General features: G+C 43.9%; 1 protein-coding gene across 2 annotated transcripts in view; it reads right to left on the bottom strand.

The window, feature by feature from the left end:
• The window catches only part of ssh2a (slingshot protein phosphatase 2a), a 28417-nt gene extending 9757 nt beyond the window's left edge, over positions 1-18660 (bottom strand). The window contains exons 1-4 of one of the 2 annotated variants that reach the window (XM_070828840.1): positions 18560-18660; positions 15720-15763; positions 964-1076; positions 317-381 (exon numbers count right to left, since the gene is read on the bottom strand). In XM_070828840.1, the coding sequence (XP_070684941.1) occupies positions 317-381; positions 964-1076; positions 15720-15763; positions 18560-18622 (285 nt within the window). In that variant the 5' untranslated portion in view covers positions 18623-18660. Of the gene's footprint in view, positions 1-316; positions 382-963; positions 1077-7451; positions 7979-15719; positions 15764-18559 lie in introns of those variants that run through there. The other variant, XM_070828839.1, reaches the window with a different exon arrangement.
• Positions 18661-26498: the final 7838 nt, after the last annotated feature.

Genomic DNA, 26498 nt, shown 5'->3' with positions numbered 1-26498 from the left:
ATATTGTGAGTACATTGAGTTGGATTGTGGAACTTAAATGATTTTGGAGCTTCCCCCTTACAAGGGATTCATTTCGAGTCCCCTGACTTTATAGAAGTGCAATACTAATTTGCTGGAACACCCCTTTACCAAAGTGAAAATGGCAAGAAACTAACATGCTTCAGTTCTTCTTCTTTCAGACAAAGAACTGAAACCAGCTCCTTTGTCTGGAACATAAACTCACTGCCACCTCGCCTCTGACCTTTTCGAGTCAGTGTGTGTGTGTGTGTGTGTGTGTGTGTGTGTGTGTGTGTGTGTGTGTGTGTGTGTTACTAACCAATCGGATGGTGTCCTCTGGCCGCAGCACAGTGAACATGGTCTGGAGATGCTTCTGGAGGTCGCCTGGACAGAAAAGATTTCAACATCCTCATTTAGTTTCAATTTCTTTTGAACATCCGTAGCATTCAAAGGCTGACATAACACCCCCAATAATGTATCATTTACCCTATGGCAAGTTTCCAGTGCGTTCACACTGGAGTCTCCTTCACTTAGGCCTACATTCATCCCCATCTCTGAACACATCTGAGGGAAAAAAGTTATTTCTGGAAGTTTCTGATGCTTTTTATAGCAATCAGCCCATTTTAAATCACAAAGGTGAACCACACCTCCAACTACACGGGCTGTCTTTGTCCACTCACATTTTCAGACTTTTGTGGTGTCTAAAAGTGTTGAGATATTTTAAGTGTGGGTTCTTTGACGACGTGCAGTGGTGAACTGACTGCACTGAGCTTATCTGCCTTGTTGTGAAACAGCTTCAGTGAAGTTAACACCAGCTGTTCCTGGTGATGCTGCAGAGGAATGCTCAATTGAAAACACAGTGTGCTAGTTCTTCTGTGGAGTTCATTTCTCACATTGAGCGTCAAACGGAGTGGAATGAATCGCTGGGAGATGTTGCAGCTGTCGTTTGTGTGTACAAGTCTTTACCTGTGTGCTTGTTCCTGCGCTGGCTGATAAGAGGTGCAGAGTTTGGGGTCGGGCTATTTCCCCTGGGAAGGAACAGGGCTGCACCTTTTACAGTGAGGAAACTCTCACTGATACTGGAAGGGAAAAGAAAAGAAAGAGACATGAATAGAAGTCTAAAACACAGAGACCTCTGCCAAGTTATCTGATCATGTTTGATTTTTTTGTGTTACTTGTGAAATTATAAAAATGTTCTTCATTTGTTATCACTCGCTTGCATATGCTGACCCCAGTTCCTCATAATAAGCACAAGAGGAGGACAGGGAACAGGCGAATGCTGTCATGGGCTTATGTCAGTGTCACAATGCTCCATTCAGCTGACCTCTGGACTGCAGGCTCCCCAAATCTGAGCTGACAGGCCGATGAAAGTAAACCAAGATCCAAGCCCCAATGTGAACTCAGAACACAATGTTCTCTGCTCCTCCACACAGCTGGATTACACACACAGACTTACTCACACTAACAGCTGCCAGTAGGGCGGGATGGGGGGATTGGGAGGAGACTGGGGGTCTGAGAGGGAAGACGGAGCGAGTCCCCTCCTCCACAGTGTTTCAGCAGAGATAAGAGCTGGTCAGCACGCAGCGCAAAACACCAAAGCAGGTCGTATCAAATGGGGTTCTGTTCCTCTCTGGAACACTTAATCTTATTAGCTGTGACTGAGGTCACTGCATTGAGGAGGAGGACACATAATAAACTGAGGTCAGTGTTTCAACTGGATACCAAACAGTGAGAGTGTGTGAGCACCTCTGCTGCGCTTGTATGTTTGAATAACTAGGTTTTTGTTTAGAGTCTCGGTGGCACACTAACCTAAGTCATACAATATACCAATAAAACAGGTTGGAACCCACTTCTGCAGCCGCTTATATCAGTGTCAAATGACAGCCATGGGACCAGTAAACCATAGCCATTATGATGCTGAGCAAGAGGTCTGCAACTTACCCAGCGGGTGTGTTTGTGCGATAGTGCATCTCCATTTATCCAGTGGATGCAGAGAGCACAAAAAAGGACTACTGCTAGAGAAAACTATGCATTTTAAATATTTAATCGGGATTTGAGAGAGCACTTGCAGACCAAGGAGGAAGCCATCATAGTACCAAAAACAGACCGGGTGTTTTGGCTCTGCATTTTTTGCCATTACTGAGACCACAAGTCAAGCTGGCAAGATCTTAGCCTATATTAGAACAGGAACATGTGCAGCCTCGCCAAAAGTGAATGTTAAACAGATTTCTGCAGGAATCCCTTTTTGTTACATTTGCCTTTCAATAGTATTTCTAATTATCCTTGACTTGAATATACGCAGCTGTTGTTCATTCAGTATTTTACACAGTACATTAGCTAAAAGAAGCTAATGTGAGGTCTGACGCAGTAACTGTCAGTGAAAGCTTGAGCTCGCTCGTCTGTCCATAATAAAACGCCGCAGATATTGAGTGTCACTTGAGAAAACAATGAACCAGGGACTTGGTCGACCTGTTCTGCTAAACTAGAATATGGGTGGTTTCGCAGCCTCAGGGGACAGAAAGTACAACAAGGAACTGACAGCGACACACGCAAACAGTGAAGATCAGTGAGAGCAATCAAAGGGAGGTGATGACATCAAAGCCAAGTATATCTTTTATGCAAACACTTTTTTAATATGCTTGTTTTGTGTTACATAACCCATCTCGCCCTTGGCAGCAGGCTGCAGGTCTACACTCACTGAACCCGACTTGCACAGTTCATCAGGTTCTACAGTTCTTCAGTTTCACACTGGGGGCAAAAAAAGGCTGGTGCCATTTGCCATTTAGGTTTCCTGTTCACCCCATTTCTCTATGTAACTTCATCTCTCCATCCTTCCAGCCACCCAACTGCCCTTTCTGACTTTTGCTGAGACCATGGATGTGCAGGATCAGGAGACACAGACAACAGAGACAGATAGAGAAAACAAAACCGCAGCCTGGTGCTGAGCTTATTTCCCATAACCCATTCACCCTTGGCCCAGCTGTTTCCTCTCACTCTCCCCTCTGTCGCTTCCTCTTTTCTGCATTCTCCACAGCTTCGTCCTACTTTTCATTTCTCCTCGATTCCTGCTGCATCAAATCCCACTGTGCACGCACACAGACTAATGTGCTGTACTTGGCAATGACCATGTATAGCAGTGCTACTGTACAGTGTCATCTGTAATATAACACTCGTACTCTCTTAGAATCACTCATGGAAGGCCATGCACGTGCATGCATGCAAGCACTGTGAGCTTTTACGCCTGCACACATTGAGAAAGTGGAATCTAAGCCTGACGGCTGGAAAGATGGGGGGGTTGTCAACGACTTTCAACTACAGGCTCTAAAAATACAGTAGTCCTTTAAAAGTCTCAGCTATTGATAGACTGCTTTCAGAAGAGCATGGCTGACTTACTGTACATAGAAGCTTCTCTTTGATGGGGCACAGTGATAGCTTACTGCAGATGTTTAACACTGAAGCCTGCTTGTGCTTTGATTACATGGACAGGATCACACATACATAGAGGTATAGCCAAGAAGAGGCAAAACTAAACTACATTAAACCTGCAACAATTTGTTATTTTCTTCACCATAAATGATTATAAACTGAATATATTTGGACTGTTGGTTAATTAAAACGATGAATCTGACTATATCTTCTTGTGCTGTGGCAAATTATTATCACACAGCTTTCACGTTTTTCTGCCATTTCATAATCACAATGATTAATCAATAATGACAGCAGCAACGCAGCTGCCCGTGGACTGGATTGATTTGGAATAACAAGTCTGTAACATTGTAATGCAACCTCAAAGACTGATAGCAACATTAGCCAGTCTGTTGGAATATGCTCAGATGAACTACATTATGTGAACGTTGACCTCAGTGTCAAGAAACATTAGAAAAAACTGCCAAGTCAACTGGAAAGATGCTCTTTCAATCAGACTAGCTGATGTAGAATACAAAGTGGGGAAAGAGGGCAACGAGTTATACTAAATTTAACTTCACAAAGTATGTGAATGAGGAGTGGGCAGTGGAGGGTGATAAAGAGAAAGCGAGATGACCCAGTCTGAGCTTGTAGCAGAGAGTGGGGTGGGTCATCCTTTGGCATTCGGCCATCCCAGGCTTTGGGCAGAAGTGAAGCCGTAGGTACTTGTTAGGGCAACAGTTACAGACACAATCATCACTATGTAAGGACCACTCCACATAGTGGGCAGATAACTGGGTGACCCCCTCCCCCTCGTGCCCATGCCCATATTAGTCACTCTTCGGAGGAGAGTGGGATAAATATAGGGCCTGGCTCTATGCAGGGCAGGCCCCACTAAGGCCTTATGAGTTTGCACCCGAGACAGATACAGCCCAGGGGAAAGACAGGGAGTTAGCTAGTGTGTGTGTGTGTGTGTGTCTACATGTCCACAGGTGTGCGTTTAGGCCCTGCTGCTGGGACACATGGCCATGGAAAATGTGTCACAAGCAGAAGACAGTGACAGATAGATGAGAGGAGAGAAAAGCTAAGTTCACAGGGCATCATGAAGTAGAGGCCTGACCGCAACATCCTCGACTCGAGTCTGGCCAGGGTCCTCTGTCTCGCTCTCCACCAAACAGTCCAATACAAGGCACATTTCCCCTAGAATTGAGTTCAAGACTCATTACAATCATTAGGCAAAGAATTAGTCGAGAGAAGGCCACAGATGGGGGCAGCTACAGAAGAGGAGGCTCAGGACTGATGAAGAGAAAGGGATTCCAGGTCACACAAACACAGACTTTCATCCACCGGCATGAACAGCAATCACAGTTTGTTTGGCCATCAAGTGTTCATGCTATGGTTCAAACACCAGCCACCTTGGTGAACTTATCGTACCTGACCCAGACAGGCAGTGCTATTCTAAGAAGGCTTCAGATTACATTTTAACTCACTAACTACAGGCAGAAAAACAGTTCTGATTATAAAATATCATTTAGGCTGATGCCGGTCAAATAGTGATGGTGGTAACAATGGCTGAATATGGGTTCCATTCCCATTTTTGGAAGAAAAAAAAAAAATGTATCTGTGCTTTATAAGGTGGAATTTGCAGGACACGCATCTATTAAACACTATCAGATGAATAGGACTAGCTGTGAGCCAGTCTGATCTCCTACCATTTACTAAAGCTATTTATACAAACTTGAACCATGTTATGTGGGTTATTTGATTTTAGCTACATCACAAGCACACAGGCATAAGTAGTGACCTATATCCAGCTGCTCATTCCCCCTGCTCAGCTGCTGAAGTCCCTGACTTCAGCACACACACTACAGTTAGTCACGTTTCAGTCTTATCTGCTTTATTTGGAAAGCACGCACACACAAGAGCGGCGGAAGAGAGGGGTTAAGAGAGGTTTACTGGTATTGCTAAAATTGGTGGGACACCAGTGGCGTTTTAGGTGCCATTTAGCCACAGGTAACACTTAGCTGCACAGACAGCCTCGAGGCCTGTAATCACTCATTCAAACCCTGGTTAAACATTAGAGTCCTGCTGACATCCTGGCACAGACAGGTATTCACACTATAAACAAACACACAAGTGTACACAAACCTTAAACCTACTTACACGCATGTACACATGCTAGGTGCTATAAATCAAAGGATGCTAAACTCTCCTGCGTAGTGATGACGGCCCTGTTCCATCCTGAACCACACAAAGGAGCGGTGACTAAAACAGTCAACAAACATCGTGCAATGCGACCAACAAAACCAGGAAGTCAGCTGATTCTCACATCTGCCGCTATTTACTAGACACACGCGAATGCCAGCATGCACTGTGTGTAGGGTGCAGTAATATCTTCCCATAAACCTCTTGTGCAAACACAGAATAAAAAAAAAAAAAAAAAATGCATTTCCTTAAAGACTGGGTGCAGCCCTAATCAAGACTCAATGTTCAGTTTACTCAATAACCTCACTGTGCAATCATGTGTAAAACAGCTGAAAAACTATGCAATCAAAACGCAGGTTGTCCTTGAGTTTCCCGAGAACCACGATAGAGGGCCGATTCTCAAACAGGGCACAAGCAATTACCGACTGCATGAAAATGTTACAAAACAACAGGAAAACACAGATGCTGGAACTAAACTCTATAAATTGATTTTGTGGAAAATTGAGTAATGTTGATTTCGTCATCTTTTAATCCAGTCACAGTCATTTCTACATTGATTTTCTGAGCTTATCTGAGCCAGCTCCAAATGAGAGTTTGGAAACACTGGAACAGACAAGCCTTTGATCTGTCCTGAAGGGCAAAACTTGTCTCCACTGCATGTACAAGTCAACTAAATCCTTTAACATCTCGCAAGCAAAAGGAAGCCTTTACCTCGCTTTGCCTTGAAGTGTGCAGACACAGTAGATCACAGATGAGATTAGTAAGATACACTGATGTTAACTGCCTTGCATTACAACAAAGACGGTCCCTGCATTAGTATTAACAAAGACAGAAACGTATATAATATTTAGTTTAATCAATCAGTCTATTGAACTGTGGGATAGAGGAATAAAAATAATGCAGAGCTTTGTGTCTAAGGTCAGAAAATGCTATCTTATCAGTGGCCAATCATGTAAGTGTTTTTAGTGTAGTTACAGGGTTAGAAGGAGATCTGTTGGCATCATCGCTAAGGGCTGGATGTGTAAAAGTGACAATCACTTGCTCGTTTCCTGGTTTTCTAATCTAAGTGACAGAAGCCAAGAGGAGGAAGGTCAGTTTTCTTGGGTCGCTCTCTCTAAAAAAAGCGTTATGAGAAACCAGACATTATCTAGAGTTGCTGGTATATGGTTAAACACCACATTATGTGCAAAGATATAGAAATCTTTTTCTTATTGTTCAGGGCTATTTAGGTTCAGAATGTTTCTTTAAAGCTTGATCAACTTAATAACAACTATTGTCACGCCAAAAACCCGCATGTTCAAACAAACAATATACCAGCCTTGGACAAACAAAACAGGGAGGGACAAATTGGCACACAAGAGCTCTTTCTATGGCGATCAGGTGATGCATGCTTGCATCAGTAAGTCAGTAGCACAGTGGCTTCCATGCAACAAATGTCTGTCTGGACCTGTGAAGCAGGTAGGGTGACTCACACTCCATGCAGAGCCGTATGTCTTAGTAAGGTCAAAGAGGAGCGCTGGGATGACTAAGACCCGAACACATCACCAGGAAGTACATTCAACACGGATGTTGCAAAACTGTAACTAAATTGCCAGCTTACTCACAGCATTGCAATGTTAAAGGTTCTCCACTTTAATAGCATCTACAGATACACTCCACACTGTGTCTGGGTTTAAATACTGTATTAACTGTAATCTGGTGCTGTAGTTGTCTTGAGTTTGAATGGAGACCCTGTCACCCCATGTCACCTTTAACTGTCTGTCCTTGTCATAGATCCTCAATGTATCAGTGTGTTCTCAAAGCACAGCCTATCCCAGAGAGCATCTGACATTTTTCAAACTTACAGTTGGTTGATCTGATTTTTGGACACCACCGCGTCGTCGCTGAAGTAGGGCACCATCTTGGCCCCGCAGCACGAGCAGCAGCTGACCGCCGACGAGCTGTCGGATCCGGACACCGCGCCGAGGGTCATGCCGGCGGTGGGAGCGCGGAGGGCGGAGGGTGTCAGGTGGCGTCAGCCCGACAGAAAACTTTTAAGTGTCTCCCACGGTCATGTGCTCTGTCATTTCAACACGACAAAACCGCAGCCTTCCTTATGAGCTAGTGATCGTAATATAGTAGTAAATGACGCAATATTCCGCGGAATAGGAACTGCAAAAAAAAAAAGAGGAGATGTTTCCAAATCGTAATTCTGTTGTAATAGAGTAATCAGGGCAACAAATCTAGCACGGTGTGTCCCTGGTCCTGACAGCAGCGCCCGGCTGCCCAAGATCTCCCAATACAGCGAAAACGAGTCTCATATTGGGTACGTTTCCATACGGTTCTCTAAACATCATCCACGCCCGTTCCTGAAGCCAGTCTCCGCCGCACTGTACAGTACTGACACATATGACTTGGGTCAAACTCTCCCCGCACAAGTTCTAGGAGGGAGGAGCTGGACAACATGTGGGTTTGGGAGACGTGGGGAGCCAATGAGGACAGCAGGGAAGTACGACTGCCCACATCAAGCAGCCCTTCTGCAGCGACACCAGCTGAAGCGCGGCAGTTTGTAAACAGAGCGCTGGCACCGTGGAGGTTCCTACTCCAGCAGCTGATTAGACGCTTTAGTTCCTTGTCTCTGGCTCAGGGTGTGCTTATCAGTTCATTCAGTGCTTCTAGTGTTTGTTTAAAAGCTGCAACCTCTTCGTACTGCGTGGCACGAGGTGGCCCATCTGTGATTGATTATATAATACTGTGGGCCAGACTATAGAGCAATACCTTTTGATAGTATTAATAATATGGTAACGTTGTTGGAATCATCTGCTGTCCAACAGCCAAGCGTCCCACTACAACGGGGTTAGAAGGGAATGTGTTCATTAAGCTAATGTCATAGAGTCAATTAAACCCATATGGGCTTTTGGTTTGGCAGACTGCTCACTAAGCAGACTTCACTTGTCTCCTCTCCACCCTTTTCCCCCCGACATCACAAAGCTTGTGGTTGAGTTACACAAGGAGCGAGGACAAACGAGAAGCAGGCTGAAGCGATCCAGACTGAGCTGCAGCGGCGGCGGGCCTGTGGTATCTCCACAAAGCGGAGATACACCGGAGCCTGTCTTTTCAAGAGAGTCTGGGGGAGAGACCCAGGGCCCTTCGCTTTAAGGTACTCTGAGGATATCAAGTATCGCAGAACACACTGTGAGATGGACACAGTGTTTTGGTTCATTTTATAGCCTATTAAACATTTTATATTGTTTTGGCGTGCCAACATGTAGGGCTCTATGTAAGCTGACAACAATTTGAAAAACACTGTAAAACTACACTCCCCCCCTCCCTCATCATAACCACACCAGCTGAAACAAAAAAACTAGAACATCTGTGGCAAATGACCTCTATGCAGTGGATCCAAACTTTATTGCCATGTTTTGTTTTGGCTGTTTTCCAGAGCATAGCAGTTATCAATAGGGAGCTTGATGAGAGATACAGGGCACTATTAAGAATGCTGTTATACAGCACATGTAGTGGCTCAGTATTCACAAACCCTTCAGCCACTGGGATCTGCACAGTATACCTGTGTTCTATGCTGTGGGGAAACTGTAGCTGAACTTAACACTGATCTAGTACATGAAGGCCTAGACTAGGGATAGATCTGATTATAGTTTCTAGCTAATGTATCCTAACCTTGTCCAGCATGCAAACCTCATATTTTCACACATGCCCAGGTTAGTTTCTGGCCAGCGGCCAATCAGTTTGATTGCAGTCTTTTTAATAATGGCCAAAGGGGGACAATTTGTAAAAGCAGAGTTTCCTTTACACATTGTATCAAAAGAGTTGTGCCATGAAGTTGTGCCAACTTCCTGTGGTCACAACAGACTGTTTGTATACCTGGAAACCTCTGTAATACAGGAGCCCACAATAGCAGCAAAGACACAGAACATGTATATGTAATAGTACAGGACTGTCTATACCGAGGTGCTGTAGGCTTGGAAAGTAACCAGACCTAACTAACCTAGTGAGGAATTTCAAACTTCAGTCTTCTGTTAACACGTCTTAACTGAGCATCATTTTAACTGAGCTGAGATACAGTGACATTAAACAGAAATGTACACTATACTAAGTGATGCTGTTGTAGTTTTCATGTTTAACCTTAGCTAAGATCTAACCAGGTGGAGTGGTCCTGCATTAAGACATTTCTGGAAAACATATTCTATAGTCTAAATATCCACCACAATGACTAATAAAAATCAGTTCTGGGGGTTATTATAAACTATTTTATTGAACAGATTCAAGTAGATAGCAAACATGTACCAGGTGACAGTGTGTATTTTGTTAACACTAGACTCCACCTGCTCTGCCTGGAGCTAAACTTATATATGAAGCAAACACACCAACACCTGTGCTCCAGCTGTCACACAACGTTTTCCTCCGTCTCACCTTCCAATAGATAACTCTTGTGCTACAATACACACTGTCCAATGAGCTCTGCCAACAAGTGTGACCACAACATCCACATGTGCATGCACACACACACACACACACACACACACACACACACACACACACACACACACACACACACACACACACACACACACACACACACACACACACACACACACACACCAGCTCTAGTGCTCTTGTCATGTGGTTCTGTTTAGTGTTGTCAAATTTACCAGCACTCAGTGGGAACTCAGTTGTCTGTGGGCTGGTAACATGAGAGTCTGTTGTGGTGTTTAGCTGAGCCCCCGGACAAGTTGCACAATCATCTTCTGCCGTGTGAGTTCATCTGGTCTTAATTGGAATGGGCAGAAACATGCATGTCAATGGTGCTGTAGCTTGTTTGTGAAGATTTAAAAGTTTGTGTATGTGTGTGTGTGTGTGTGTGTGTGTGTGTGTGTGTGTGGGAGTCCCCCTAGAGTGAGCCCTACCATCCTGCTGCCTCCTTGATCAGTGCAGGAAGCCAGCTGTTTACTATATACTGAGCTGCAAATGGGCTACTGTTAGCATACTGCTCTATAAGGGGAGGACACACCAGTTGAGTCTGTGCTTTCATCTTTGCAACTATATAACCTGCAGTATGTTGTGTGATAGAGTTGCACCGGTGGCTAAGAACACTTGCCTCAAAAGCCTCCAAACAAACAACTTTTCGTGATTTAAGAACAAAGCAATGCAAAGGACAGCTGGACTACAACGCCTGAAGTTCAAATATTTGCTAAGTACTCAGCCCACTCTGCTGCGATAGGAGCACTTAACCTTGGAGAAACAGGGAGCCCACTGAGCAGCCAGATAAGACGGACAAAGACAGACCTGTTAGCAGAAAGTAGCCTGTGTACAGTAAACCAAACATGTACTGTAACGAGGAAGCACAAGCTGAAAATCTGCACCTGTGTGTGACACCTTACAGGAGTCATCTTTGCAATGCTGCATCAAATACTGTTTTTGAAAAGATGCTTTTTTTATAATCGTATTTCTCCACTGTGGAGAGCACAGAGACACATGCTGCATTTTCAAATTAATATTCTGTGGCTCAGTGTGTGTGAGTCACTTACTTGGTGCTTTATGGCAACTTTGTCACATTTCACTTGTTACACCACAAAATGAGGGGAATGAATTTGGACTGATCATAAATATTATGTTATGTTACCATTTTATGTGTAACACAAGACACATCACATCATGCATCTTTGTGAATTCTGTAGAAAAATGGTACCAAATTTTGAGCACACAATGCCCTAAGTGCCACACAGTCTGCATTTTGTGCGTGCCTACTGCATGTACACCTATGCGCCCTATATATAATTGTTCTCTTTTTTAGTGATGGGAAACTGACACATAAGCCCATGCAGTCACTAATCTAGGACATCTGGATCTGGATCTGTGTTCAAACAGCAGGTGTAATCTAGGAAGACAGGAGGCAGGTGTGGTATCCACCGTTGAGTGTAAATGACAGAGGAAGAGCTTATAAACTTAAAGAGGCATGTCTCCACATGAGGAGATGGTTTGCCCCCAGCTTGGAGTTCGTTACTGCAACTTGCCCTTCTTGTTTCTCTAATAGCAGACTCATTAACTTCTTTTGGTCCGATGAACCTGTTCTGTGTGCATCTGGGTCACAGCTGAGTCCATAACACGGACATTTAACAATGCAGGAAGAGACTTGGACCATAAATGATTCTGAGCAATCAAGAATGTACAGGTTGCTGCTGATAAGAAGTGGTTCATGTCATGGTTCATGCAGTATATAACTCTTTATTATTACCCCAAACAAACAGCACACACTATACCACGAACCTGAGCTCAAATCAAACAATACCATGACCTGTATTGCATTCTTTAAAAGGAAATGCTCTACTGTAGGGACACAATGGACAGACAAGGTCAGAACAGCTAAACACCACCCCTCTTTCTTCTCATGGGCTTTTCTCACCCACAGCCTGCTTTTGCCTTAAGGAGGGACAATACACTGACATAGTTCAAACTACAGTAGCAGTGGTGTTTCTTCATACAGAAATTCTATGAAATGCAAACCAAACAATCTGCCATTGACATTTCGAGTGGGTCAGTAAAGGTATACAGCATGAACTTTTTTTTTTTTTAAAACGACTACATTTTTGAAAAAGACTCGTAGGCCAGGAAACATGCAAGCTGTAAAAAGTGGACCATGTAAATTCATGGGGATACATTAACTCATGGCCTATATTTTAGTTTTCGTCATAGGGACGTTTGCGCAGCAATCTGTAATGTCAAGTCCTCCACTTTACTGGACATTTTATGGTGAGCATGTGTGTGCACAACGTTTATAGCGAATAAATACTCATAGTCCAGGTGGGCTTTATCTAAAAAAAAAAAGCTATATATTACTAGAAATAATAAACAAATGTGACCATATAAGCGGAATGTTTCAATCTTGTGATGCTGCGACCTTTGACTGGCATGCCAGGTCACATGGTATCTCTGCAGACAGTCACAAGAAGGGCAGGGAGCATCTCTCTTATTCAGCAGCCAAAGCAGAACTAATTTCAACAGCCTTTTACAACCATGTCAAGATTGGTTTTGAATAGAACGAAACCTTTAAATGTTGGTTTCGTAACTCTGGATAAAATAATAAATAAATAAATGAATGGAAAAAAAAAAAAAAAAGTTTCTCCAACAGCGTCCTTGACAGTCGGTGTCAGCAACAGTCAGCAACAGTGTGTGGCAGAGATTCATTATTGCACTGCAGTAACATTATACTTCATTGGTGTGGTGCAGAGAGTGCAGGCAGCTGTTTGTGTGTCTGTGTGAAAGCAGGGAGAGACAGAGGGAGAGAATAAGAGGGAGAGATACGGGTGTGAGTCAGTGAGTAGGCAACTGAATGGCCGAAAGAGAAGGGAGACTCTGGAGAAGAGAAATTAAGACCGAGCGAAAATAATATTGTGTGCAATAACATTGCACTGCAAAAGCTCCTCTCTGTGTCCCAGTGGCCCCTATACAGCATATTGGCCCACACTGTTACTCAAATCCATATGTTGGGTGGGGAGCATACCTTTAATTGGACCTCAGCTCTTATGTAATACGCATTAGGGGTCACTCAGCAAGGCCCCTGGCTGCACCCTGCGTGTCTGTGGGAGTGTGTGTGTGTGTGCTAACGCTGAGCAAATGGCGAGCTGGGTAACTGAGCCAAACGGTAAAACATGACTATAATGTTGTTAGGCGTATGGGGAGTAAGCTCTATGTTTGTGTGTGTGTGTGTGTGTGTGTGTGTGTGTGTGTGTGTGTGTGTGTGTGTGTGAGTATGACTTCACCAGCTGCTGCTGCTGCTTTGTTGTGTTACCTAACAGATAATTGGGACCACATGTCTTTCTTGGCACCATTGGGGTGTGTTGAAGGCTTGCAAGAGTGATGTCACCAAGTTTCAATTTTTAAATATGTGTGACATGGCATAAAATCTTTTCTAGGATGTTCCACCATGGGTTAAACTCCACTCTGGTCCAGGTTTCATGCACAATAGGTGCACAACATAACATGAGGCCCTTGGAATATCTGGGGCCAGTTGCTGTCATAAACTGAATACTGTCATATGGTTTGTATGGGTATTTGACATTATTGCCACTGCCAGTGAGGTCATGCTTTCAGACCAGTTTGTCCATACTTTGGTGAGCAAGAAATCTTGTAAACTTGGAAGCAAATTTCAATGACATTTGGTAGGGGGTTAGAGCATTAACCAAGGTTTTAGTTTTAGATGCAGTATGATGCAGGAAGTTTATTAGAAATGTTCCCATTGAACAGTTGAGAGTATAAAACATTCATGTGTTCACTACTTTTCTGTCTTGCTACATATCCAAGAGAGTAGATTGAGCACAAGCACATTGCTACCCATCCCTATATGTCTCTGCTCCACCAGAGGGTCTAAACAGGCGACCTTAGGTAACATACGTACCTACAAAAACACCCACAAAGATGGTCTTTACTTTGCTGTGACTATGAGTCAGTTGTAGATGTAACCAGTTCAAGGTGCCGCAAAGAATCACCTCACTCGTGTTATGGCTTTGTTGACTAATGCATTAATGCAGAATCTAAATTTCTTTAGCCTCACAGTTAGTGCGCATTATCCTGCTGTGTGCCTGAGCTCAGCACTGGAAGCGCCGACCCTCCCAAGGACTCTAGACCAGTCGGAGCCGGACCAGTTTATTCCAGATGCATTTGTTTTTGCCAGGCAGGGTCTAGCTGGGCTCATGTGCTGTGAAGAGTTCCAAGACACGTATGAATGAAATCTGAGCGATACTGGGCAACAGCTAAAGCCCTAGGGTGAAGAAAAAGAAGTGACGCGGTAGAGAGGTTCAGTGACAAAGTAGAACTGTCTGCTTTTGAGCCTCAGCCTTCAAGGCTAAGCCAACACTGGTACAGACTGAAAGGTAGCTCTTTTCCAGTCAGGGCGGGACTCTGGTTGACATCTGCGATTATCTGTTGTTACCGGTGGACCTGACAAACATCTTATAGTTTGTGCCAATCATTTAGTTTGACCCTATATCTGATGTCTACAAACTCCTGACAGAACACTGTACTGCCTGCACTGGCCTAACAGGGGATATAGAACTAAGATATGAACTGTCTGTCAGTTTAGCTGCACACTGTGAGAGTATACTTGTCAGGTCTTACTGCAGCGCCTCATGACCTGCAGTATCAAACAGTCCCGACACTAATAAAAGTAGTAATTCAACAATATCAGTTATTGCTGATAACATAGGCTAATATATAATACGTAGAAACCGATAATCAAATGACAAATCTAGACTATAGATTGCACTTCAAAGCTTAAAGATGGAAAGGCCATGGCTTTGATGTTCCATTCCCTGTTTAATGATTGTGTCCACGGATAGACTGTAATGCAAGGATAACATTTAAAGTGATAGGAGACTCTGCGTGAACCTTCAGCACAATGAAGACAAAGTTCTGTGTTCAGCAGTAGCTGCTTAAAGGCAAAAAAATCAGTCAAACACTGACACAAGGACAAAGCTCTTGTGATCAGCTTGTTTTTCTGAATGAATTTCGTTCAAATTCTGTAGAGGGCCTTGGCACAGGACACAAAGACAAAGGCAGCCGAGTCGTAAACAAAAGGACAAAAGCTGTACTGATGTCCTTGCCTTTTTTGAAGACATAGACGCACTCGTCAAAAGCAAAGCATCCACTTCACCACAACCACTGGGTAGGATCATGCAAATCAAACCCCAGCAGACCAAAAATTTAAATGAAAACTATTTGAAAGCCATTGTTAGATTGTGGTATTATTCCCTGTTATGTATTACAGTCTTGGTTTAAGGCTAAGCAAAGGTCAAGGGTATAAACTGCATTAATAAAGTGGTTTTGTTCTGATTAACTGATTTTATTTGGGCATAAAAGTTGACCTTTTGCAGATAAAATGAAGTTTTGTGCCACATTATGTAAACTTAATGCAACAATTGCATGAATGCTTTGGGAACTGTAGCAGAAAATGTGGCTGAGGAAGAAGCAGCACAGTAAATCTGATGTACCACCTCCCCCTAGTGGCCCGAGCCTCAAATGACAGTTTCTTGTACAGCTATTGAATGGCAGTCAGTGACGCTACAGAGTTATTCCAGGAAACTGGAGAAAGAGAATGACAAAAAAGGAAGCAGTCTCACCTCCTGGGCTGGGAGCGGCGGTCATCCTCACCACTGCCTGAATCCTGCAGAGGCAGAAGGACAGAAAAAAACAAATCAACACCAAAGAAAAAGGAATGTTAATTTAATACCTGCATCACTTCACATCAGTCCTGTACCAGCAGCTAGCATTTCAGAAAGAACTGTTTCACATTGACCAAAGAGACTTGGGAGGCCATTTCCATCGCACGCTGACTCAGACTCAATTAACCTTGCATTAAAGGAGTGCTAAATGGCGGCTACGTCAAACCTTTCATCTGTGACATCGGTCACAAGGCAGGGCCGGCGTGGTATTTTAACCAAGGCTCAGAGCGGGGACCAAGGGGGCTGAAACAGACAGTGTCCGTGCCTTTCCCTCTTTTTTCAAAATGCAATCATCCTTCCCCACCACTGCAACCAGCACAGTTTGCCACACACACACACACACACACACACATAGTCAGTTTTAATCCCAGCCTGTTTGGGTAATCCCTCGCAAAACTGAGGGAACTTTCTGTTTGGCATCAATCTGTCAATCCTGGCTACTACACAGGCCAAAACATGCAAGCAAAACCCCAGATACATACAGTGCGGATGAACACACAGGGATGGGCCCACACATGGGACACTGAGCAGTCATGGGCATGCTACAGTAATGCTGGGGCTGATGAATGATGTCGCATGATGATGAATGAGAAAGATTAGGGAGAGAGTTGGATGCAGTTGGCCAGGAGGTGCAGAGCTTGAGGAGGAAGGATAGAGTTTTCATCTATTTTCTGTGTCCACTTCCCCAGATGTGATTAGGCCTGGAGAGGCAGCTGGCTGAATGATGCTCTCTGCATCAGCAGCCTTCAAAACAAAATGTGGTGACACGGGAGAAATAGGAGTCCATGCACGGATTCAAACACTTCCCGCACACACACACACACACACACTCACACACACACACACACACACACACGCACACCTGACAAAATGCCTAGCTCAGCAGATTTCAAAGGCAAATGTGATACCAGTATCCCATTACGCCTCTGCAAAGCACTCACTCACACATTACTGATGTATGCAGGGGCTGTATACTTCTGATATGTGATTAGAACAGCAGACCATAATAAGCCAGGCCATGGCCATAATGTACAGGCGGATCACCATGGTTACCATTCCACCGCATGGATGTGTAGGGAGTGGTCCGACGGCCAATGAGAACAGGGGATCTGCTGTGCTGCTAGGCAGATTACTGTATAATACCACTATAAGGTGGCTACTCCCCACGGTGTTTAAGGCTAAATGCTATGCGTATGAATTGGTTGGTCAATAATCTGAAAACTGTGTTTGATTTTGAAAGATGACAGATTTAGGGGGCATCAAATTGGAAACAGCCTGCCACAGATGTGCTGAGGTGGATATAGCATTCCAACTGTGCCTCTCATCATCATCTTTCTATTCTCATTGTCAGCTCTTTCCTCTGTGCACTGTTCTGTTCTGCTCTCCTTTTCCCAGGTTTCTGCCCTCTATCCTACCCCCCCCCACCCCCCAGCACCAGACATCTCACAAGAGCTCTCACATGGCTGCTTCCCATCATAAACGGGTCTCATGACAAGCAGCTGGTAACCTCAGTCTGGGATCCTTTCACCGCCTCAAAGCTACAAACCCTCAATGCTGGGTCACCGAATTATAAATTCAGTTTAAAACATAAGTCACATGTGCAGCGTGTCTTTGATGTGGCACAGGCTGGTCAACATTTTGAGTGTTCAAATGACTCCAAACGCCATAATCAAATGAAAGCTGTCAACAGCTGTGTTAATAACATCCCCATTTGTGTTTTTAGGTTCATGAATCAGTAATCATTTTTCTTGAGGCTTTTCTAAAACGTCCTCACCACAAGCATAGTTCTCTGCAACCGCTTCCAGCCATTATATGTTTTACCATGTTTGTCGACGTACTCTGCTGGGGATTTTCCTGAACCATTCTTCATCATTTGCATGGCGGTCCCATGTGATTCTCCATCACACTGACCTGGAGCACAGTCAGCCGCTGAGGAGCACTGAGGTCTGATTGAGCTGCATGTGGCTGAACTCTGCACAGCCTTGTGTTTATCAGAGGTTCAGGATCTTCAGAGACAATGAGTCTTTTTTTTTTTTTTTTTTTAACATTCTGTGTTGTCAGAGGGCGATCTGACACACAAGCAAATATCACTGTGGGCAATTTATTATAGCCTTGGGTGAAGGCATGGGTCTTCTCTTCCCCAGCCAGACGTGGGAAGCCCCGAAGTGTCAGAGGGGATAAGAGGAGTGCCCCACTGCCTCCAACAGGGGCTGACAGGCCTGTCACACTAACCTGCTTTCCGGGCAGATCCTCTCGATTCACTGTCACTCCACTAACCTGCGGTAATAGTACTCAATGTGTAGATGTGGTGCTGCCATGACAGGCAATTTAGACACAGACACAGAAGGCAACATATTCCATGCTTATAATCACAGAACAAACATGACCAATAGTGACCTTTATGAACCCGTTCCAGTCTATCTGGCGGCTCCCCTGAAATGACTTTAGGCTCCAAGGGAGGAAGTGAGTTAGCAAACGAGCTCTCACTGCTAACATTATCTTGCTAAGTTGGAATTACTTTGCAAAAACTTGACGCCTTCAATTTGCAACCGGTCCTGTTTACTTTGAGGAAGGCTAAATAACTTCCCTGTGCAGGACTGAGAGGTAACTTTTAGGTTACAGTATGATGCTAGCAGCTAAATTAGCCACCCATGTACAGTACATAAACCCCGAGCAGAGAGGAGCGGGCTAACGGTAGAAACTGAGCCGAAATGTCAACCCAGTTCACGGATACTCACAGACACACAGGGGCTGGAGGTAGTGCTCGGTGTAGGCGACCGCTGGACGGTGACCAGCGCCATCCCGGATGCTGCTGCTCAGACCTCGGTCACCTCGGAGAGTGAAGCGCCGGCACACCGGACATTATTTTGGGCAGGAACTACAGTACGCCGAGCTCCCGAGGTTATTTCTCTGGTCGTTGCTTAGTTGCTCTGCTGCTGTCAAGATGAACAGAGTCATTACGCATATCCGGTTTTTTACTTTTTCAAAATAAACGTTTGTATTCAGGAAGCGTTGCATCAACTAAAATGAACATTATGAATGAACATTATTACAATTGTGCAGGAGATATGATTTCACTAAGCATTCGCATGACATTCAAATTATCAATCAATCAACCCTGTGGTTTTATAGGCCTTCGTAGTTTATATTTCACTCTCTTTTAAAGCAGGCAATTCTATGCTTTTAATTTGAAAGGTAAATCTCGTAACTTCCCCTACTGTTTGCCGCATGCTTTCTTGTCAGGCTCTGGTAAGGCATATGGTAAGGCTGCCTTGCCGGTGTCCGGCGCATGCGCCATAGCGACCAGCTGTCAAACGGGTTTGCTGACTGTTTGATGAACACTTGCACCCTCATTCATGCAGAGGTCACTAGCAATCGATCAATTAAACTGAAAATAATATGGATCAATAAGGTAGGTAACATTACTTAAATGTAGCTGTGGCGTGTGTGTGTGTGTGGACTGAGAAATTACAAAGAAATTATATATATATATATGTATATATTATAGAAATTTTCTATTAGAAATTAAAAACCTTGTTTCTTTCTGTTCTTTCTCAGGTTCTGCAGCAGGAGAACAACTGACCTTACATCTTCGTGCTTCCGTGCTTCCGTGCTTTCCTGTTACCAGCCTCTCCTGGGAGATGAGATGTGGGGGTGGGGGTGTGAAGGCAGAGTCAGATGAGGTTCATGAAGGGGAAAGATGAGAAGAGATATACAGCACCATAACACAACTGTTAGGGTCAAGGAGCCTTGAAAATCCTGGAAGAAAGTGTCAAATCAGGAAAACAGCAAATAAACCTACCTTTCCCTCAACTTCTCATGGTCACTGCAATTTTTGAATGAGCAATTAGAAAATAATGCTGCACACACTGGAGCGAGTGTCCGAGACAGAAAGGAGGGTGAGGATGGGTGTGAAGCTGAGGTCTCCACGGGGATGGGAGGCTCGTTTTGACTCCCTTCATTGCATTATCTGGGTCAATGCCTCCTCCTCTTCCTCCTCCTTTCCCCGTCCTTCTCAGCATTTCTTCCCCTCCTCCACCGTTTTCTCCTAATGTCCCTTTATTGATCATCCAACTACCCTAGTGTTTAAAAAAAAAAGAAGAAGAGAAAGAGAGTGACAAAATCAGAGCAAAACTGATTAGGAGGTACTTAGGTGGTGTGGAGAGAAAAAGCAGTGATTGCATTGCACTTGAAGAGCATGACAGGGGGGAAATGGTGGAAGATGGAGTGAGAAGAGACTGATAAAACAGCAAAAGTAGAGGTAGAAAAAACAAATGATAGAAAATGATTGCAAATAAAGGAGTAACAGGATGATTGATGACCTGTCCTTCTCGCATCCTCCCCCATCCACATCCATCCCTGCAGATTGGGTGTAGCCCATCAGGGCTTCCTTACTTTGTATGTGTGTGCGCGAGCGAGCAGCTGTGCATATCTGCCTCTGTTTGTTTTCGATTATAGGGGTTATATCCCCGCTCGGCTAAAAGTGGAGACAAACTGTGCGTGCAGATCGTTTCAGCAGAGCTCGTAAATTCGCCTTCTTGGCTGATAACACAATATCCAGACCACATTTATTAGAGCAAAGTGGACGACGAAAGAGCAGCTGTAGAGGGAGTCAAAGAGAAAGGGGGGGGGGGGGGGGGGAGAGAGAGAGAGAGAGGAGGAAAGAAAATGATATAGATCCTCTGCAGACAGGTAACCACAACATGCTTGCAAGAGACTGGAAAAGTGAGTGTGTAGGAGAAAACAAGATTAGGATTAGAGTAGTGGATGAGTCTACTTCAGGGACTTAGTGTCAGGACACAGACAGTGGGACTAAATACAATCCTCCCTGTAATTAAAGCTCTGCTCTCCACAAGAGACTGCATCACTACCAGTGTGTGTGTGTGTGTATGTGTGTGTGTGTGTGTGTGTGTGAGAGAAAGGTTGGTTACTTGTTTTTTGTTTTTTTTACTGTATATGGTAGATTGTGTGAGTAAATGCAACAGGCAAAAGCAAAAGTCATATTCTGACCCCATTTATCACTTACCCACGACAGTTTACTGTGAACATGGTGATCACATTATGAACAATAAATGTACAGTGAAAACATCCCTGCTTGCATCTGTAAAATGTTCACAGACACACTCCGTCATTCTCTTCTATCAGTTCAATACCTTTTCCCTCCATTCTAGTAGTAAATCAATGATGACGTCACCACCCATTGCTCAAATCACTCTTTTCTCCCCTCTTGCATCCGTGAGTCCACACCCTGTCCCCCCCTCCCTCCCTCCTTCCCTCACACCTCATCTCTGTGGAGCTCCAGTCCCCCTAGTGGTCAGCTTCGGTCAGAACAAGCTACCCTGACTGCAACAACATGATTTCCCTTAAAACCAACAGGGGGTGATATGACCCCATTAGAAATCAGCTTACGCCACAGACTGGGATCTTGATTGAAAAGGCTCTTGATGGCAGATGGAGGAATCAGATGCCTGTCGATACCACTTTATACCACATGAGATGTTAAAATGCTGTTTGTGTGATTTGTTTGTATAATACTGTGTTATCTTTTTTCTTAGATCTGCAGTTCTGTGACTGTAGTAAGGTAAGGCAGACGGACATAAAGGTGCAATGTACAGAAGAATTCAACATGGACTATCTTATGAAAAAGCAGCATATTCATAGTGAACTTGACATCAGACTGTGTGTTCTTCACTCTTGTGTTTGTCCCTGGTGTGTGTGTGTGTGTGTGTGTGTGTGTGTGTGTGTGTTCCTGCTCTAGCCTGCCTGCAATCAGCTCATCACCCTCCTCAAGCCAACTCATCTGCCACCCATCAGCTCGCCAGCCCTGCAGTGTATCAACCCCGGCTTTCCTCCCACTGCTTGTCAGATCATTGTCATCCAGCCACAGTGAGACACGCTCGGGCTCGGTTTGAAAAGGGAAGCCAAAGCTTTCCTGTGCTCCTGTTTCTGTTCCTAATGCTTGTCATTCGCTGCGCTTCAGGATTCCAGCCAGTTTGCCTGTCTGCTGACTCACCCTCCATCTCCATTCACCCCACTGTTCCCAAGCCACCTGATCTCCACAAATAGACACATGCAGACATAAGCTTGTTAAACTTCACTGTGTTCTGCACTTGAGCCTACCATCGAACTTAACCGTACCAACATGATTTGGAAAATGGTTCTCTAAGACAATCATTTCCCAAAGCAAATGTTCCGAGAATCATTTCCTGTCTTCCAGACATTCTCTGATGTCTCGATCATTTATTTCACCACAGCATGAAAATAAACATGGGCAGCCTTGAGACCAGCTAATCCATTACAGTGAATGAGTCGCCTTTATTTACCCTTTCAGTAGCTTCCATGTAATGTGACGCTGTGACTCCAAATCAGTATCAAAATAAATCAATACATAGAACGCACCTTTTTATAATGGATTTTACAGCTTCTTTTTGCATTATTCATATGAATATATATATATATATATATATATATGTGTGTGTGTGTGTGTGTGTGTATAATAAATATATTTTATGGAAAATGTTTTCTTAGTGCTTTAGAGTGACTATAAAGTATTAATATCCAATATAAAAATGTCCTCAGTGTGGTAATAATTTCTGATATTGATTCAGAGTCAAAGCCTCACATTACATGAATATTTTAGTGTGGGTCCTTACAAAGTGTGTGTGGGGGGAAATATGTGGGAATCCTGGATTGGGCAGCTGTTTGGTAATACTAACAGCTTCATATGTTGATGATATTTTAATTTTGTGTCTACAGATTGTTCAGCCAAGTGGCTTCTGCTGTTTTTCTGATATCAAGCGTTTGAAATTTGGCTGCAACAACATACAGTATCTCACTGGAGACAATGAGCGTGTCAACTTTTTCTAATTGGCAAAATTCTTGCAACCGATGCCTCAATCCAATGTTTGTCTATTAGTTACAGCTTTGTTCTTCCTGCTGTGTCCTTTGCAGTTCCACGTCCTACTGAGTGAGCTTGTGCTCCAGTCGTTAGGTTAGTCTGAAATGCTGGAAGATGATACTGGGCCCAGACCAAGCTAAATGATTAGTGGGTTCGTTCTACTGGAACACTAATTTGAGCACCTTGTCACTTTATTAAAGAACAGTTTACATTTTACAAGACTGTGCTCTAAATACAAGCTGTTACATGTTAACAGATGATATCAGTTGGTTACACTTTTTTAGCCTGTATAGTTGTTGTACTATGTAGAAATAAGGTAACTTTGACACACACACACACACACACACGCAAAAGCTTGGAGAATAACTGGAGAAGTAATATAATCCGCTTTGAAAAAGTATGCACCACGTGGACTTGCTGTATCCTTCTACAGTGCTGTATCTTATCTCTTATCCCTTTATTGCAGTCAGAGTAAGAAAATAAATGTACATACTGTTCATCAGTACAGCAGTTATTTTGAGCCACAGCAGGCAGGCCAAGAAAGATGATGAAGAGATCTAGCCAAAGATGTGCAGCAAACAACTAGAGGCCAAAGGACAGCTCTGCAGCCCCACTCATTTCCATCCTTATCTTCCCTATCTTTATTATCATTAGAATTGTAGGTGGAAAAGCACCATCTGAGGCCTGCTGCAATACGTCGTGAGAACATTACACTAAAATATGTCTAATATCCACCTGGTTCAGCTGTTTTAAGGCTTATGATGCCTTTTCACCCCTCCCCAAGCTCTGAGGTACATTTGGTGTGGTTGCACATGTGTGCAAATGAAATGGAAAAACGAGAGAGACAAAACAAATGCGTCGCACCATTCGTTGAATGGTGTGATGAATGCAAAAAGAAAGTGAATGATGTGCCATGGCCTCCACAGTCAGTGTGATCTCTACCCTGCAGCCAAAGACTGAAGAAAATCCTTTTATACTGAATACAAATATACATCTATTAACACATTTTGAATTCGTACTAGTGGCTGACATTGAACTGAACAAAACAGTGTTGTTCTGTTCTGCTTTTATTGCACTCTCCGGGCACGCATGGAGGTCCTTTGACACGACATCATTGTACACACACTTTTAAAATACATAAATAACGGAGCCGACGTGTGTCAGAGTTACTATTAAATACAATTTCTTTCTCTCTGTCTTTCTCATCTCCTCACCTTTAATGAGAAGACAACAGATCAAGGACCTCTCAGTGTATCTTGGCAACAATTATATGAAGTAAGAAGGCAGGAGAAGCGAGCAATGGAGAAAAGAGAGAGAGAGAGTGTGTGTGTGTGTGTGTGTGTGTGTGTGTGTGTGTGTGTGTGTGTGTGTGTCGGAGAGAGAAGAGGGCCCACTCTGCAGAGATAAGATGGTATTCTCCCTTCGTGCAAAATGAGTTCATTAGGGGAGTGAGAGACAGCCATAGCTGGAAATCAAGGTTTCGGTGTGATAAAGGGCGGGAGCAGCAGATTGAAGGGAAAAAAAGAGTTTCATTTCCTGTTCTTCAGAGGCAGCGGCAGTATCAGGGGATCAGCGGAGAGGCTGGGTAGGGGGGGAAAAAATGGAGAGACGGGGAGGGGACAGATGGAGCAAGGTAGAGAGGTAAATGCCAGGATTTTTCTGTCAGGAAAAGGGAGTGACCCTCGGGATCGCTGTCAAAAAGTGTTTATATCGAGAACTGAGGGGAGACAGACAGAAACAGAGTTGAAAGATATGTCAAACTGAGCTGCTCTCTGGAAAGTGGAAAGTCACAGTGAGCTGCTGCGATGATGTACCGGAGTTATCACAGAGCAAAAGGCTAAACAAAACCCAAGAGGGATTTCTCAACAGCATCCGTAGTCATATTTGAGAAAGTGAGTATGCATATACAGGCCGGGTCAGCTCGCCCCAAATTAATATAAGAAAGAAAAAAATAAGAAGATATGAGAGCTGGAAAAAGAGATGAAATGAGCTGGAGGGCTTGATAGACACCTGATAGTGAGAGAGGCAGGCAGGCAGGCAGCTAGACAGATGCTGAGATGACAGGTACAGCAGAGGTAGAGGGATACGCTGGCTGTGCTGCGCTGTTTAATATAGATCTGCAGCGATAAGGCAAGACAGAGAACACAGGATGCGTCCATCAGTCAGAGGAGGGGAACTTACAGAGGAAATTACCACAATAAAGCGCACACACAGACTCACACATGTGGGAGGAACCCCCGGCACCCAGCTCAGAGTGTGGATGAAACTTCAGGGAGGTGCAATTAAACCAAAAAAAAAAAAAAAGTCCATTTTGAGTTTCATTTCAAACCTGGCAGATAGAACCGCTGATGTGTGGAGACGGAGAACGAGCACGTGTTGAAATGATGACACGTCTCCAAAAGTTTTTCCTCACTGCCTCAGGATACACTGTACTCACTGGCTACATAATGTAAGACTGCACGTCTGCTGTACGGTGGCTGGAAATCATCCTCTCAGTGATACTGGAATCAAACACTCATGCTCTTTTACCTCCTTCTCCAGTATGTGTGTGTGTGTGTGTTTGCTAAAGTTTGCTAAAGCTGCTGATTATATATTTCAGTTGTGGGATTAATCAGTGCTGACATGAGCTATTGTGTTGTGCAAATATGTACACACACACACACACACACGCAGATACACTCAGGTTGACAGAAAAGCAAAGATTGTCCTGGCAGGTTTTGAAAGCCAGCGGTTGAAGAGGCTCAGTGCGATGCATCATTTGGCCTCTGCTGGAGCCTTTCATCGAGGTGACTCTCGCTTCACTCTGCTGTGTCGGTCTACTTTTACATCACTCGGCTCATAATGCAGACAGAACACGCTTTTTCCTAAATGAGACCGCCGTAATTGTTTTCACATGTTTATCGCTGATAAAAACATAGCGTTCCAGATGCTGTCCCGTCTCACTCGAGCTGCGTGCTAAATCAGAGCTGGCAGCTCATTATGCAGTCGCTCAGAGAGGCTTATAGAGTTGTTACCTCTATAAACACACTGTCAGGAAGCAGCGACACACTGAGAAAACCTCACAACGGGCCCCACGGTGCCCACTTGATACAGCATTGCCAGTTGCCACACGTAGGCCGCTGTTTTAGTAGTTTCGATCTGGCGGTGCTGTAGCTGTTGTATTGAAAAGCATTCAGTCCGGCATGTTTTGGTGGATTTTGCTGCAGATCATCCAGCAGATTCAGTTAATTTCTGTCTTGTTGCTGCAGCACCAAACCCCCGAACCTACGGCATATCGCTCAGCAGTCGTGGTGTGCAGCCATGTTGATAGTTTTAGATTTATTTTCTGAGGTTTTGAAAGAGGAAGTAAAAAGAATGAAAGAACATTATTGCATGAGCAGATTCTACTTGGGGTAACGGGCAAATCAGTTGAACTAACCCTTTAAAAAGCTGTAGCCCTGAGTAGGTGTCCTCTGTCACATAATTACTGAGAATCTCAAATGTTTGAGACAAATTACTTGCAATTTTTTGATTCTTATATATTCACGGTGCTTGTTTTAATTATTTAAGATAAAATACTAATAATTAGTCAAGATAAAATACTTTTCACAAAATTAATATTCCCTTCATCCAAACTTTTCGGATCCTTCATGGTGTCCCATGTCTATCTGTGTTTACTTAACTTCCATGATGTTCATCATGGAAGTTCATGTTTCTAGATGAATGAAAAAAAAATGCGGTGATCTTTTAAAGAATCAAATAAAAAAGAAACCAAAGTTGACAGGTCATTTCTTTCCATA

Source organism: Pempheris klunzingeri, chromosome 4 (assembly GCF_042242105.1).
Source record: "Pempheris klunzingeri isolate RE-2024b chromosome 4, fPemKlu1.hap1, whole genome shotgun sequence".
Taxonomy (NCBI): Eukaryota; Metazoa; Chordata; class Actinopteri; order Acropomatiformes; family Pempheridae; genus Pempheris; species Pempheris klunzingeri.
This window is presented reverse-complemented; position numbering and strand designations above follow the sequence as displayed.